This window comes from Balaenoptera acutorostrata, chromosome 6 (assembly GCF_949987535.1).
Source record: "Balaenoptera acutorostrata chromosome 6, mBalAcu1.1, whole genome shotgun sequence".
NCBI lineage: Eukaryota > Metazoa > Chordata > Mammalia > Artiodactyla > Balaenopteridae > Balaenoptera > Balaenoptera acutorostrata.
Window position 1 is genome coordinate 40,859,421 of NC_080069.1, and position 16,644 is coordinate 40,876,064.

Below are 16,644 nucleotides of genomic sequence, written 5' to 3' on the forward strand. Positions count from 1 at the left end.
CTGATCTGTTAGAAATCCTGGTGATTCCTGTGCTGTCTCACATGGTAGTCATGAGCTCCGTGTGGCTATTTAAATGTAAACTAATTGAAATTAAATCACATTTAAAATTCAGCTCTTAGTCCCACTGGCCGCAGGTCAAGTGCCTACTGGCCATATTGGACAGTGCAGATAAAACATTTCTATCATTGTAGAAAGTTCTACTGGACAGTGAAGTTCTAGTTATCCAAGATAGAAGGTGAAAATGTCAGGTTATGGAGGGATCAGCCAGGGAACTTGTACTCTCATTGCTTCAACTGATGAACATGGCAGGCACCTGCAGTGACCTTATCTAAAATACATACATATGGACAGACAGACAAAGAGCACACCATGCCTTGTGAAAATTCTAGTAATCATCATGTCACTTTTAGTGTCTCTTTTAGAGGATGTTATTTATTTTAAGACATCATTTTTATTAAATACACTGTAGTACAAGAGACTTTCCATGTCAGGTTGAGAGAAGCTGGTCACATGATTTACAAACAAAACTTTTTTTTTTTTTTTTAACACTGATATTCTGGTGTCACTTTGAAATCAGCCAAGATGCAGTGGGTCTTAATAAAGCAATGGACCTCCAAACAGTTTGCAAAACAAGAACCAGTAAGCATCAGCACAGAGACGTCACATTAAAAGGAAAATAAAGCAAATGAGAAGGAAGTTTCAAATACCAGGTCACAATTAAAGGGGCAATATATCTTCAGAGAGATATTGAAATGTGTTTGTGGATACGGCCCGGATATATACAAACATCTCTCCATGTACAGAAGCAAATGCAGAGACTGTCCACACCTCTAGGCAGATTTGTTAGTGATGGATAATGATTAATGAACGCAGGGAGCAATATTTCACCATAATTTGGTCATTTATCAAGGGATTATATATTCAAAATCCACATTTAATTCAAAGACCTTGTATTTAAACATTTCCAGTGGTTTTTTTTTTTTTTAATTTTTAAAGCAATAGGAAGATATACAACTTGCAAAATGTAGGCCTTTACATTTCATTTTCTACAAATTTTTTCCAGTTCAAACCTGTGGCAATTAGCAGCTTTAGTTATGCTTGCTCCAGAATGTTGGACATTCGGCCAACCTTCACTCAGGATCATTTTCGTTAATGTACAGACCAAAGAAATAACACAAACACAGACCTGGCCTAGAATGCATAGACTAAAAAAAATGACATCCCATGTTTTCCCATTGTGTCTCCTGAGACGTATGTTAAGATGGCAGAAGAGTTGCTTGGTTGCTCTTGTGAAATTCACAGTGTTTTGCCTGCAACACATATACACATATATATATATATATTTTTTGCTTCGCTTTGTGTCTGTGATGAATGGAGCAAAGAAATATATATATAAATAAATAAATACATAAATAAAGGTAAAAGAAAAAAAAGGAAATAAATACAAAAACTAAGGATATTCGAGAACCTTTGACTTATAGCAGCAGTGATTCATTCCAGCCCTGACAAACAAGAAAATACCCCTTCATATGGGACAATTCAACTCCCATATTTTGCTACAAATCCCTCCCACCACAAATTCTTTAGAATATCATCTGCTGTCTCAACCTCGGAGTCTCAGCATCCCACCATTACGAATTGTGAAGAAACTGATTTAACTGCTCACTTAGCCATCTGAGTAGTTGGGTCACTGGCCATCCCCCTCGTGAGATTTTCTGTAGCAGTGATATAGGGCCAAACCGAAGCTCATCATTGGGAACAAAAGTCCTCAAATGGGAAAAAAAGAAAAGAAAGAGCAAGAGAATTGAGACTATGTGTGTCTGCAGTCATTTATTTAATTAGATACACAATTTAATGTTATTGGCATTATAGAAGGTCCAATTTACAAAAGGGTGAGTTTAAAATAAAGAAGTCTATTCCTGACCAGGGGATCCTGTTGTCATGGCTCTTTGCAAAGGCCAGCATTTTAAACTGCTGCCTCTTGCATTCCGCTAGGATGTGGGAATTCCTAAGAGTCACTCGCCTCGCAGTGGAGTCTTGGATTCTCACCTTTGGCCTTCAAGACACTGGGCTCCCAACACTCCAGTTCTCTTCTGGAATGCTTAGACTCTGAACACAAGTGTAAAGGGGTCACAGTGGGACAGGTGAGCATAATACAAATAAATGTGCAAAATGATTTAAAAAAAATCAGTTTTCCTTTTCTGGACCTTTACATAAGGAGATATATTTCCAGCTGCATTTTCCTTTGCAGGGAGCCAGAGGAAGGACTCAATGTAGTGGGATGGTTTTGATTTAGTTGTTTTGGGAAGCACATTTTCTTAAATATGTCTTCCACCCATGCAGTATTGCAGAGAGTCGAAAAGTGTGATGGGGTCCTACCCACATGGAGAAAGGAAGCACGAACAGCAACATGACATTAAAAAAGTTTTGGTTATTTAGCAGATTTTAAGCAAATTATTCATACTGCACCCTACTTATAATTATCTCTATTACTGTGTACCTATAAATTTATACATAAGCTCACAAACACACTATGCATGTGTGTTTGTCTATGTATAAATCAAGTATTTATAACACACATATAAATACATGGAAATACCACAGGGAGCGCTGATGTGAACACATAATATGAATTCTGATATAGTCTTTTATAGCATAGTTCAAAATGTCTTCTAAATAAGCCTGATTATGACATTGGTTCATTGTACAAGGATTTCGCTGAAGCTATGAGCATGATTATATGTCATGAGATCTCAGCTGCTTGCATCTCACATATTTCATTTTGCTCTTCTAACTTTATATCCTGCTTCATGAATTGGTTAGCGTGCTTTCTCTCCTGGACTGCTTGTGTATATATTAGGGTCTCTAGTGGACCAAATCATGAACTTCAGAGTCAGAGTACTTAGATTCAGTCCCAGAGTTGCCTGGAGAGTACTAGCATGCCATTTAACTTCTCCAACTCTCAATTTCCTCACCTCTAAAAAATGGGAATAATTTGCCGACATATGTGAAAAGTGTTTGGAAAACTATTAAACAATGTATAAATGGAAGCAACTGTCAGGATGAGGTCAGGCTAGAGAATTAGGTTTGTCACCACTCCCGTTGTAGTTTTTAACGAATTTGATGGCAGGCCCTATTCTGTGATCTTTACACTGCAGAATGAGGATGCCCCTTTTCTAAAAATTACAAGAGCATGAGAAGAGGGGATTGTGGAGGAACAGGGACGGAGACTTGAAGATAGTCTGTGGTTCATTCGGCTACTTTAAAAGCAATCTGGGATTCTTTCAATGCGAGACGTCTCTGTGATCAGTACATACTCTTGAGACAACAGAGGGAAAAAATGAATAATAATCAGCAATATAAATAACTATAAAACTTTGCACTTGCATAGAACCTTTCATTTCAAGACCTTGAGGGACTTGTCAGAAGGTAAAGATAAATTTTTTTTTTCTTTTTTCCTTCAGAGGAAAACACAACACTGGAAGGGGAAGGGAATGCTCCCATCCTCTCATCTGCTTTAAACAAATCCTTGCTCTAAAACTGCACAGCCCTCCTTGAATTTGATCCCTTAGAGTATTACCTCCTTTGCTCTCTGTTAAAATAAAACAAGTAACTTGCATCTTCTTCCCCCAGAGCAGCTGGCCAGTCACACAGAATAACAAACCTGTGTAGGTTTTCAGGTCATCACTGATGGAATCTAGAAAAGTTTTGTACAAATCTGCCTCTTCTTACTGCTTCACAGGGTGCCACAGTGTTTTAACAGTACCATGGGCCCTTAATAGGATATATACGTGCAGGTATATATCATGGAGATATGGCTTTCGTTATATTATTATGTGTGTTCTGGAGGGTTTTTGGTCACCAACAAAGAGAACAATTCAACTCCCATGTCTCGTAGGCAGCGCAGAACCTGAAAGGACTATGTGGATCGCCTTGTCTAACCCCCTTCACTTGACAGCAGATGCTACTGGATTTCCTTTTGTTCTCTGTTAATGGACACTTTCGATTCTTTGAGAACTGGCTTTCAACGTCTAGAATGGAAAATAAGGTGCTTCAGTAACTAAGGGCACAAGCAAAACTTAAACAGAGCAATTGCACCTTCAGAAACAAATATGAAATAAAATGACTTAAGTTGAATTCAAATCACTCCCTTTCAATCTGGCTCGTGTTATAAAGATGTCGAGTTAGCAAAATTCCCCTCACAGAGGGTAGCAAGTTTTCTTGAGGAACAGAAAAATTTTTCTTCCTTGGTATAACTGATCACCCAGATAACTGTAAATTTCTATTTAAATTTACAACCTCTTTTCGCAAAACCCGTGGCTATGCCCAGAAGCACACCTCCAAAGCTTGGCCTGGGCACAGCGTCCCATGGGTATGCTGTGCCTAAGTTTTTATTTTTACTTTCTTCTAAAATGCAGTGAAAAAAACAAAACAGCATATTGACAATGGAGTACATTTAGAATGAAACCACTCTCCCAACCAGAGCCCAGAGCAAGGTCTCGGCCTTTGTACACTGAACATCAATGCCTGTGATACCCCCAGGGTGGGTGAGGTCTCCTGTCCCTTGGGGGTTGATTTTGCCCTTCCCACAGGGCCACAGTGGGTGCGACATGGTTGAGGATATCCAGGATCCAGGGTCCATATTTGTTAAAACCCATCGCCACCATACGACCCAGAGACATTTATACTCAGCTGATGAATTCCATTAGCTTCCCCTAATTATATAAGTTATACCTTTTATGGATCTGCTCTACATATCTGGGGCACGACGTCTGGAGCGGTAGTTTCTGCACACAAGATATTTTTATCGACAAAGACCATGCACAATTTTGCTTGCACAGTTAAAAGGACGGGTGGGGTGGAGGCTAGGGGTTGGAAGGAATTGCTATCTGAAAAGTTCAACGTAAGAGAAACTTGCCTCCACATTTAGAGCTTGTCCTGTCTTTTCCAAGTCCTTGGCTTTCCCACCTGACCCTGAAATGATCGCTGGACAAGAATCCACCTACTTTCAACTGAACTCGACACAGGCTCAGTGGATAACACTTGGAAAAACAAACCAGTGCCATCACCGTGGCCTACAAAGACAAGACTGTCGGAACGTGTGATGTGTCATCTTGCCTCCCGGAAGCCATCTTTTCTCTGTACTACACTCTAGTGTTTCCAGTGATGGGAAAAGAATAGTCCATGGCACAGGGTTCAACAGTCTTTTTACTCCTCAGAAATGTCCTCGGGGGAAGGTGCCGAATACATTCTTCCCAGCTAACAGTCGCTGGGTTTTCTTAAGTTGGGACTGACGCCAGCCGATCCCAATGGTTGTCTTTGTTCTTCCCATACTGCGGTTTATAATAAATCTTCTTTCTCTCTGGTTTTAATCTCCCATAGATAAAGGTTTCCCAGATTGAACACAAGTTTTCCTTTTTCATACACAGGCTTAAGCCATCCCAAACAATAAGAACAGTAATACTAATAAATAAATAGAAGTGAATCCATAGAAACTCTCGATGTCTGTACAGCAGAAGTGACAAAGTTTAAGTCAAATATTTGTTTTCCCTTTTTTTCATCCACATCAAAGGCAGGAATACAACAAGGCATTGTTAGTTGTGGTGGGCAAACCGGAGTGTCTGCTGATATAACAAATTAGGTTTCTTAAGGCCTTTGTCTATGCAGAGTTAATAGTAATGCAGAAGCCAGATTGATTAAAAAAGAAAGGGTGAGGATTGTGAAGCAGGGAAGACAAAAAACAAAGGAAAGAAAAACAAACCAAAAAAACTAGGGGATAAACCAAGGGAGATGGAAAGAGAGAAAGAGATAATGCCAAAAAGAAGTCCATACTGTGTCTACGGATGGAGAAGTACACATTGCTTCCCTCGGAAAGCTTCTCGGTGTCTTTGTAGTTAATACTGTCAGAGTGAAGAACAGCAGATTGATGGCATCCAGCGGCAGTTAAAAGACGTTCATCCTCTCGGCCCAACTGAGGAGATGCTTTGGGAAGGATCGGTCTGGGGGAAAGGGCCCTAGCCTAGTATATCCAGGTAGACCGGAGATGCCTTGGCCAAGTTCTGAAGGAGGGTGTGGATGCCCTTGATGTTCTTCCTCATGTGGGGCTCTCGCTGCCAGCACCCCAGCATCAGCTCATAGACTTCCTGGGGGCATGTTCGCGGTCGCTGCAAGACTCGGCCTTGAGTGATGCATTCTATCACCTGGACAGGACGGAGAGCAAAGATAGGGTCAGACCAGAGGAAAAACAATGTGGATACAATAAATGTCAGTACAAAGAGAGGGCTGCTTTAAAGAAACCCACTCAGTGTTTACTTTTTTTCAGAGGCAAGAGAGTGACTGTTCTAGGTTGGTATATCATGGTTAATTTGATGGATTTATATTCATTTTTCAAGCCACACTGATTTCACCAAACTGGTGGAGAAATAATTCATCTATATGGAATGCTCCCAAAGCACACCCTGGAATTCCAATGTTTTACTGGCCTGAGATGGGACCAGGGTCACTTTTGTGTCTGGGCACTGACTGGCCAGGGAACCCCAGGGTACAGAAATGAGCAGTCATTTTGGATAATGGAATTGGATAAAAGACAGACGTGGGCCTGAAGAAGTGAGGTGCTTGACCAAGAAGTGATGCCTCAAATATAGACATATTTGCAAACAGATTAGAAAAGGAAAATAAAATGCTTGAGTTTTTCACTAGAAGTAAATGTTCTAGTGAAATGTGCAAAAAGGAGAGAAGCTTGAAACCTTATTGGAATAATACCAAAGAGCTAGCTGGACTCTAAGGGTACCAGAATGCCACATCTGCTATCAATTTACTAGATGAACAGCACGAAATGACTCTGTGTCCCAATGCCAGAGAATCACAGGCGCGTCAGCAAACGCTGTGCTTTTCTCTTTCTAGAACTCTTAAATTTGGAGAATGACTATGCTTTGGCCATGAAATTTAGATACATGGCAGGCCGTTTGGGAGGTGCTTCTCCCAACAAAGCCACATGAGAGCGTGTCCTGACTTCCAGCCTGGGGATGCCTCGCCGTGTCAGCTCTCTAGGGATCTTTCTTTCCACTCACCTCATTGTTCGACAGCTGGTACCAAGGCTGTTTGCCATACGTGAAGATCTCCCACAACACGACCCCCAGGCTCCAGACGTCACTTTCAGTGGTGAACTTCCTGTACATGATGCTCTCTGGAGGCATCCAGCGAATGGGCAGCATCGTGTGGCCACCGACCTGGCGGAAAAGGGGTAAACAAGGTGGCATCAGTTCCCACCATCAGGAGAAAAGGTTTGGAAGGGAGATGTGGGGGACATTTTTTTCCCTTTCCTTTATTTGTATTTATTAATTTTAATTGTTTATAAAACATAAGGGAAAGACGATTGGTTTATAATCTCAAGCAACAGAGACAGAGGGCAAAGAGTGGTCAAAGGTTTTTTCTCACATTTTTGCAATTCTCTCTTTCTCAAAACTAGACAGGAGCAGAGATGGTGATTGGGTGGATATTCATCCTGTATAAAACACAGACACACCTACTTTCTGGTATGAGGAGGACTTGATCTTGTAATTAACAAGATAACCTTGGTCAGGTTAATAAGTAGAGAGTTTTGCATCCAAAATGACCCACCAAGGGACTCTGCTTCCTTAACAAGGCCGGAGCTTCCTTCCACTTTAAAGTGTCAGGAGAGCACACAGAGCTGCCTTGAACATGCTTGCCACAACCCAGCAATGGGCAGGGCAGAAGTGATTATTTGCATTTTACAGAGGGGCAACTGAGTTTCAGGTTGCTATGGACACAAAGAAGTCCAGTCTTTGGACTTTCATCTACTACAGGATACTTCAACTGAGCTTATTTACAAAACTAAATAAGTAGGAGGAGCTTCAAGATGGCGGAAGAATAAGATGCGGAGATCAGCTTGCTCCCCACAAATACATCAGAAATACATCTACATGTGGAACAGCTCCTACAGAACACCTACTGAACGCTGGCAGAAGACCTCAGACCTCCCAAAAGGCAAAGAAACTCCCCATGTACCTGGGTAAGGCAAAAGTAAAAAGAAAAAACACAGACAAAAGAATAGGGACGGGACCTGCACCAGTGGGAGGGAGCCGTGAAGGAGGACAGGTTTCCACACACTAGGAAGCCCCTTCGTGGGCAGAGACTGCGGGTGGCGGAGGGGGGAAGCTTTGGAGCCATGGAGGAGAGCGCAGCAACAGGGGTGCGGAGGGCAAAGCAGAGAGATTCCCGCACAGAGGAGCAGTGCCGACCAGCACTCACCAGCCCGAGAGGCTTGTCTGCTCACCCACCAGGGCGGGCGGGGGCTGGGAGCTGAGGCTCGGGCTTCTGTGGGATCGCAGGGACAGGACTGGGGTTGGCGGTGTGAACACAGCCTGAAGGGGTTAGTGCACCACAGCTAGCCGGGAGGGAGTCCAGGTAAAAGTCTGGACCTGCCGAAGAGGCAAGAGACTTTTTCTTGTCTCTTTGTTTCCTGGTGCGCGAGGAGCGGGGATTAAGAGCACCGCTTAAAGGAGCTCCAGAGACGGGCACGAGCCGTGGCTAACAGCGCGGACCCCAGAGACGGGCATGAGACACTAAGTCTGCTGCTGCCGCCACCAAGAAGTCTGTGTGCAAGCACAGGTCACTATCCCCACCTCCCCTCCCGGGAGCCTGTGCAGCCTGCCACTGCCAGGGTCCCGTGATCCAGGGACAACTTCCCTGGGAGAATGCACGTCATGCCTCAGACTGGTGCAATGTCATGCTGGCCTCTGCCACTGCAGGCTCGCCCCACATCCGTACCCCTCCCTCCCCCCGGCCTGAGTGAGCCAGAGCCCCCGAAACAGCTGCTCCTTTAACCCCGTCCTGTGTGAGCGAAGAACAGATGCCCTCAAGTGAACTACACACAGAGGTGGGTCCAAATACAAAGCTGAACCCCGGGAGCTGTGTGAACAAAGAAGAGAAAGGGAAATCTCTCACAGCAGCCTCAGGAGCAGCGGATTAAATCTCCACAGTCAACCTGATGTACCCACATCTATGGAATACCTGAATAGACAATGAACCATCCCAAATTGAGGAGGTGGACTGTGGGAGCAATTATATATATATATTTTCCCCTTTTTCTCTTTTTGTGAGTGTGTATGCGTATACTTCTGTGTGAGATTTTGTCTGTATAGCTTTGCTTTTACCATTTGTCCTAGGGTTCTGTGTGTCCGTTTTTTTTGTTTTTTAGTAAAGTTTTCAGTGCTTCTTATTATTGGTGGATTTGTTTTTTGGTTTGGCTGTTCTCTTCTTTCTTCCTTTTTTTAATTACTTAAAAATTTTTTTTAATAATTATTTTTTTGTTTTTTACTTTAATAACTTTTTAATTTAACTTAATTTAATTTTATTTTATTTTATCTTCTTTTTTTCTTTCTTTCTTTTTTTCTCCTTTTTCTTCTGAGCCGTGTGAAGGACAGGCTCTTGGTGCTCCAGCCAGGCATCAGGGCTGTGCCTCTGAGGTGGGAGAGCCAAGTTCAGGACATTGGTCCACCAGAGACCTCCCAGCTCCATGTAATATCAAATGGTGAAAATCTCCCAGAGATCTCCATCTCAATGCCAAGAAGCAGCTCCACTCAACGACCAGAAAGCTACAGTGCTGGACACCCTATGCCAAACAACTAGCAAGACAGGAACACAACCCCACCCATTAGCAGAGAGGCTGCGTAAAATCATAATAAGGTCACAGACACCCCAAAACACACCACCAGACGTCGACCTGCCCACCAGAAAGACAAGATCCAGCCTCATCCACCAGAACACAGGCACCAGTCCCAACCACCAGGAAGCCTACAAAACCCACTGAACCAACCTTAGCCACTGGGGGCAGACACCAAAAACAATGGGAACTACGAACATGCAGCCTGCAAAAAGGAGACCCCAAACCCAGTAAGTTAAGCAAAATGAGAAGACAAAGAAACACACAGCAGATGAAGGAGCAAGGCAAAAACCCACCAGACCTAACAAATGAAGAGGAAATACTCAGTCTACCTGAAAAAGAATTCAGAATAATGACAGTAAAGATGATCCACAATCTTGTAAATTGAATGGAGAAAATACAAGAAACGTTTAACAAGGACCTAGAAGAACTAAAGAGCAAACAAACAATCATGAACAACACAATAAATGAAATTAAAAATTCTGTAGAAGGGATCAATAGCAGAATAACTGAGGCTGAAGAATGGATAAGTGACCTGGAAGATAAAATAGTGGAAATAACTACTTCAGAGCAGAATAAAGGAAAAAAGAATGAAAAGAATTGAGGACAGTCTCAGAGACTTCTGGGACAATATTAAATGCACCAACATTTGAATTATAAGGGTCCCAGAAGAAGAAGAGAAAAAGAAAGGGACTGAGAAAATATTTGAAGAGATTATAGTTGAAAACTTCCCTAATATGGGAAAGGAAATAGTTAATCAAGTCCAGGAAGCACAGAGAGTCACATACAGGATAAATCTAAGGAGAAACACGCCAAGACACATATTAATCAAACTATCAAAAATTAAATACAAACAAAAAATATTAAAAGCAGCAAGGGAAAAACAACAAATAACATACAAGTGAATCCCCATAAGGTTAACAGCTGATCTTTCAGCAGAAACTCTGCAAGCCAGAAGGGAGTGGCAGGACATATTTAAAGTGATGAAAGGGAAAAACCTACAACCAAGATTACTCTAACCAGCAAGGATGTCATTCAGATTTGACGGAGAAATTAAAAACTTTACAGACAAGTAAAAGCTAAGAGAATTCAGTACCACCAAACCAGCTTTACAACAAATGCTAAAGGAACTCCTCTAGGCAGGAAACACAAGAGAAGGAAATGACCTACAATAACAAACCCAAAACAATTAAGAAAATGGTAATAAGAACATACATATGGATAATTTCCTTAAATGTAAATGGATTAAATGCTCCAACCAAAAGACATAGACGGGCTGAATGGATGCAAAAACAAGACCCATATATATGCGGTCTACAAAAGACCCACTTCTGACCTAGGGACACAAAGAGACTGAGAGTGAGGGGATGGAAAAAGATATTCCATGCATACGGAAATCAAAAGAAAGCTGGAGTAGCAATTCTCATATCAGACAAAATAGACTTTAAAATAAAGACTATTACAAGAGACAAAGAAGGACACTGTATAATGATCAAGGGATCAACCCAAGAAGAGGATATAACAATTTAAAATATCTCTGCACCCAACATAGGAGCACCGCAATACATAAGGCAAATACTAACAGCCATAAAAGAGGAAATCAACAGTAACACATCATAGTAGGGGACTTGAACACCCCACTTTCACCAATGGACAGATCCTCCAAAATGAAAATAAATAAGGAAACACAAGCTTTAAATGATACATTAAACAAGATGGACTTAATTGATAATTATAGGACATTCCATCAAAAAACAACACAATACACTTTTTTCTCAAGTGCTCATGGAACATTCTCCAGGATAGATCATATATTGGGTCACAAGTCAAGCCTTGGTAAATTTAAGAAAATTGAAATCATATCTAGTGTCTTTTCTGACCACAACGCTATGAGACTAGATATCAATTACAGGAAAAAATCTGTAAAAAATACAAACACATGAAGGATAAACAATACACTACTTAATAACCAAGAGATCACTGAAGAAATCAAAGGGGAAATCAGAAAATACCTAGAAACAAATGACAATGAAAACACGGCGACCCAAAACCTATGGGATGCAGCAAAAGCAGTTTTAAGGGGGAAGTTTATAGCAATACAATCCTACCTTAAGAAACAAGAAACATCTCAAATAAAAAACCTAACCTTACACCTAAAGCAATTAGAGAAAGAAGAACAGAAAAACCCCAAAGTTAGCAGAAGGAAAGAAATCATAAAGATCAGAGGAGAAATAAATGAAAAAAAATGAAGGAAACGATAGCAAAGATCAATAAAACTAAAAGCTGGTTCTTTGAGAAGATAAACAAAATTGATAAGCCATTAGCCAGACTCAACAAGAAAAAAAGGGAGAAGACTCAAATCAATAGAATTAGAAATGAAAAAGGAGAAGTAACAACTGACACTGCAGAAATACAAAGGATCATGAGAGAATACTACAAGTAGCTATATGCCAATAAAATGGACAACCTGGAAGAAATGGACACAGTCTTAGAAATGCACAACCATCCGAGACTGAACCAGGAAGAAATAGAAAATATAAACAGATCAATCACAAGCACTGAAATTAAAACTGTGATTAAAAATCTTCCAACAAACAAAAGCCCAGGACCAGATGGCTTCACAGGCGAATTCTATCAAACATTTAGAGAAGAGCTAACACCTATCCTTCTCAAACTCTTCCAAAATATAGCAGAGGGAGGAACGCTCCCCAACTCATTCTATGAGGCCACCATCACCCTGATACCCAAACCAGAAAAAGATGTCACAAAAAAAGAAAACTACAGACCAATATTACTGATGAACATAGATGCAAAATTCCTCAACAAAATGCTAGGAAACAGAATCCAACAGCACATTAAAAGGATCATACACCATGATCAAGTGGGGTTTATCCCAGGAACGCAAGGATTCTTCAATATACGCAAACCAATCAATGTGATACAATATATTAACAAATTGAAGGAGAAAAACCATATGATCATCTCAATCGATGCAGAGAAAGCTTTCAACAAAATTCAACATCCATTTATGATAAAAACCCTCCAGAAAGTAGGCATAGACGGAACTTTCCTCAACATAATAAAGGCCATATATGACAAACCAACAGCCAACATCGTCCTCAATGGTGAATTACTGAAACCATTTTCACTAAGATCAGGAAAAAGACAAGGTTGCCCACTCTCACCACTATTATTCCACATAGTTTTGGAAGTTTTAGCCACAGACATCAGAGAAGAAAAAGAAATAAAAGGAATCCAAATCGGAAAAGAAGAAGTAAAGCTGCCACTGTTTGCAGATGATATGATAGTATACATAGAGACTCCTAAAGATGCTACCAGAAAACTACTAGAGCTAATCAATGAATTTGGTAAAGCAGCAGGATACAAAATTAATGCACAGAAATCTCTTGCATTCCTATACACTAATGATGAAAAATCTGAAAGTGAAATTAAGAAAACACTCCCATTTACCATTGCAACAAAAAGAATAAAATACCTAGGAATAAACCTACTTAAGGAGACAAAAGACATGTATGCAGAAAACTATAAGACACTGATGAAAGAAATTAAAGATGATACCAACAGATGGAGAGATATACCATGTTCTTGGATTGGAAGAATCAACATTGTGAAAATGAGTATACTACCCAAAGCAATCTACAGATTCAATGCAATCCCTATGAAACTACCACTGGCATTTTTCACAGAACTAGAACAAAAAAAAATCACAAATTGTATGGAAACACAAAAGACCTCGAATAGCCAAAGCAATCTTGAGAAAGAAAAATGGAGCTGGACGAATCAGGCTCCCAGACTTCAGACTATACTACAAAGCTACAGTAGTCAAGACAGTATGGTACTGGCACAAAAACAGAAATATAGAGCAATGGAACAGAATAGAAAGCCCAGAGATAAACCCACGCACATATGGTCACCTTATCTTTGATTAAGGAGGCAAGCATATACAATGGAGAAAAGACAACCTCTTCAATAAGTGGTGCTAGGAAATCTGGACAGCTGCATGTAAAAGTATGAACTTAGAACACTCCCTAAGACCATACACAAAAATAAACTCAAAATGGATTGAAGACCGAAATGTAAGGCCAGACACTATCAAACTCTTAGAGGAAAACATAGGCAGAACACTCTATGACATAAATCATAGCAAGATCCTTTTTGACCCACCTCCTAGGGAAATGGAAATAAAAACAAAAATAAACAAATGGGACCCAATTACACTTAAAAGCTTTTGCACAGCAAAGGAAACCATAAGTAAGACGAAAAGACAACCCTCAGAATGGGAGAAGATGTTTGCAAATGAAGCAACTGACAAAGGATTAATCTCCAAAATTTACAAGCAGCTCATGCAGCTCAATATCAAAAAAACAAACCACCCAATCCAAAAATGGGCAGAAGTCCTAAACAGACATTTCTCCAAAGAAGATATACATATTGCCAACAAACACATGAAAGACTGCTCAACATCATTAATCATTAGAGAAATGCAAATCAAAACTACAATGAGATATCATCTCACACCGGTCAGAATGGCCATCATCAAAAAATCTACAAACAATAAATGCTGGAGAGGGTGTGGAGAAAAGGGAACCCTCTTGCACTGTTGGTGGGAATGTAAATTGATACAGCTACTATGGAGAACAATATGGAAGTTCCTTAAAGAACTAAAAATAGAACTACCATACGACCCAGCAATCCCACTACTGGGCGTATACCCTGAGAAAACCATAATTGAAAAAGAGTCATGTACCACAATGTTCATTGCAGCTCTATTTACAATAGCCAGGACATGGAGGCAACCGAAGTGTCCATCAACAGATGAATGGATAAAGAAGATGTGGCACATATATACAATGGAATATTACTCAGCCATAAAAAGAAACGAAATTGAGTTATTTGTAGTGAGGTGGATGGACCTAGAATCTGTCATACAGAGTGAAGTAAGTCAGAAAGAGAAAAACAAATACCATATGTTAACACATGTATATGGAAAAATAAAAAAGATCATGAAGAACCTAGGGTAAGACAGGAATAAAGATGCAGACCTACTAGAGAATGGACTTGAGGACACAGGGAGGGGGAAGGGTAAGCTGGGACAAAATGAGAGAGTGGTAGTGTATGTATGTCCATATATACACTACCAAATGTAAAATAGATAGCTAGTGGGAAGCAGTCGCATAGCACATGGAGATGAGCTCGGTGCTTTGTGATCAGCTAGAAGGGTCGGATAGGGAGTGTGGGAGGGAGGGAGACACAAGAGGGAAGAGATATAGGGATATATGTATATGAATAACTGATTCACTTTGTTATGAAGCAGAAACTAACCCACCATTGTAAAGCAATTATACTCCAATAAAAATGTTAAAAAAAAAAAAAAAGTAAATAAGTAAGTATGGGTTTTGAGAAGCCTATTTTAGTAAAAACTCCAAGGCTGAGGCATTAGATAGCAACAGCATTAGCACAAGCAAAGAAAACTTTGATCAAAGAGACTTGTTTATGATTTCCTACTTTCTGGAGAAAAACTAACAAAAACTAAATATATTCCATATACAGGTTTGTGGCCCATCAAGGCTGTCTGATTTTTAATCCAAGATAAGATTTCTGCACAGTAGCCCAATGGGTGGCAGGTCCTACTTTTCACGCTGGTGAACCCCAGCACTACCTGCCCAAATGCCATGCTGACACCAGGGCAGTGGGTGAGCTCACAGGACAGGAGGAATTAGATTTCCCTGACAACTCCCACCCCCTGAACTCTGAGACCAATGCCACACAGAGTTTCTGCCCGATTATAATTCTCGATATCTATTTCTGCCTCACTAAGGGAAGGAAATGGACTAACAGTGCCTGAAAAATGCTGCTCAACTCCGTAGCCCAAGGAGTGGAGAGTGTCAGAGATGTCTAATTTGCTTGGTGATTTCAAATGATGCTCTTAGCATCAAAGAAAGCATGCATGATTTTTCCCCATTCTTCTCTGTACGAGGAATCCAAGTGTGACAAGTCGAGACATGACTTGCTGGCTCAGCGTTAAGGCGCCTCTGTATTTTTACTGTTCAGCTTTGAATACACCAAAAGTTCATGCGCTAAGTGCAAGCTTGTTGCCTTCCATCAGCTTTCAATTTCCTCGCTTTCTCCTCATTCCGCAGGGACAGGTAGTCACTGTTCAACGAGCACAGATTTCCCTCATGGAGCTGCCTGGACATGACAATACTCACCACCAGGGTTGATATCCAAAACACAACCTGTGCAACACAGGCACTGACCAGAAAGGTTGCTGGTGTTCATGTCGGCACAGCCAAATGGGCGTGTTTCTGGCTGATGGCTATCTGCCCGGCTCTGCAACCCTGAAACCCCATGTACCCAGGACTTTGGGAAAGGAAATCTGCCAACACACAAGAGTTCCCTACGTTTTCAGATACTTACGAACACAAAGGATACCAAGGTGGAATGGTCCCCCGGGTGCTGGCAGCCTATACCCCAGCACCAAGGAGAGGCTTTGTGGCAGTGCAGGGAGCTACATGCTCAGAGTTATGGGGAGTGAGAGGCCTCTGCCCAGGTTTTTAGTGAAAAAGACATAATTCTTTCTTGAATGGGAATAGTGAAACAATTGAAATTGACATATTGAAAGTAGAATTAGAAAAATATTGAAATTAGACCATACATCCAATGTACAGTTGGTCTGTGGTAGTAAAGGGAAGACTGGGATATTATGGCCCAATGTGGTGTTTTTTTGGATACCTGACCCTCAAAGTATTAAGAACTAGCTTACCACATGTGTTCCTAGTTCAGATGTGTCAAATATACTATAACCTGTAACCCTCTTCATTTCTTGGAGATTCATAATGCACAGAATTCCCTTGAAGTGTCTCAGGAGTGTGGCAGAAAGAACAGATTTAACTTTGTTTAACTTAGTGAATTAAACTAATTTGGCTGTGCGTTTGTGG

General features: G+C 40.9%; 1 protein-coding gene across 4 annotated transcripts in view; it reads right to left on the reverse strand.

Annotated features, from left to right (window-relative positions):
* Positions 1–440: 440 nt before the first annotated feature.
* Positions 441–16,644, reverse strand: part of NTRK2 (neurotrophic receptor tyrosine kinase 2) — a 372,551-nt gene continuing 356,347 nt past the window's right edge. For all 4 annotated transcript variants that reach the window (XM_057547996.1, XM_007176941.2, XM_007176940.3 and 1 more), the window contains 2 exons: positions 7,071–7,229; positions 441–6,200 (listed from right to left, as the gene is read on the reverse strand). In XM_057547996.1, the coding sequence (XP_057403979.1) occupies positions 6,015–6,200; positions 7,071–7,229 (345 nt within the window). In that variant the 3' untranslated portion in view covers positions 441–6,014. The remainder of the gene's footprint in view (positions 6,201–7,070; positions 7,230–16,644) is intronic.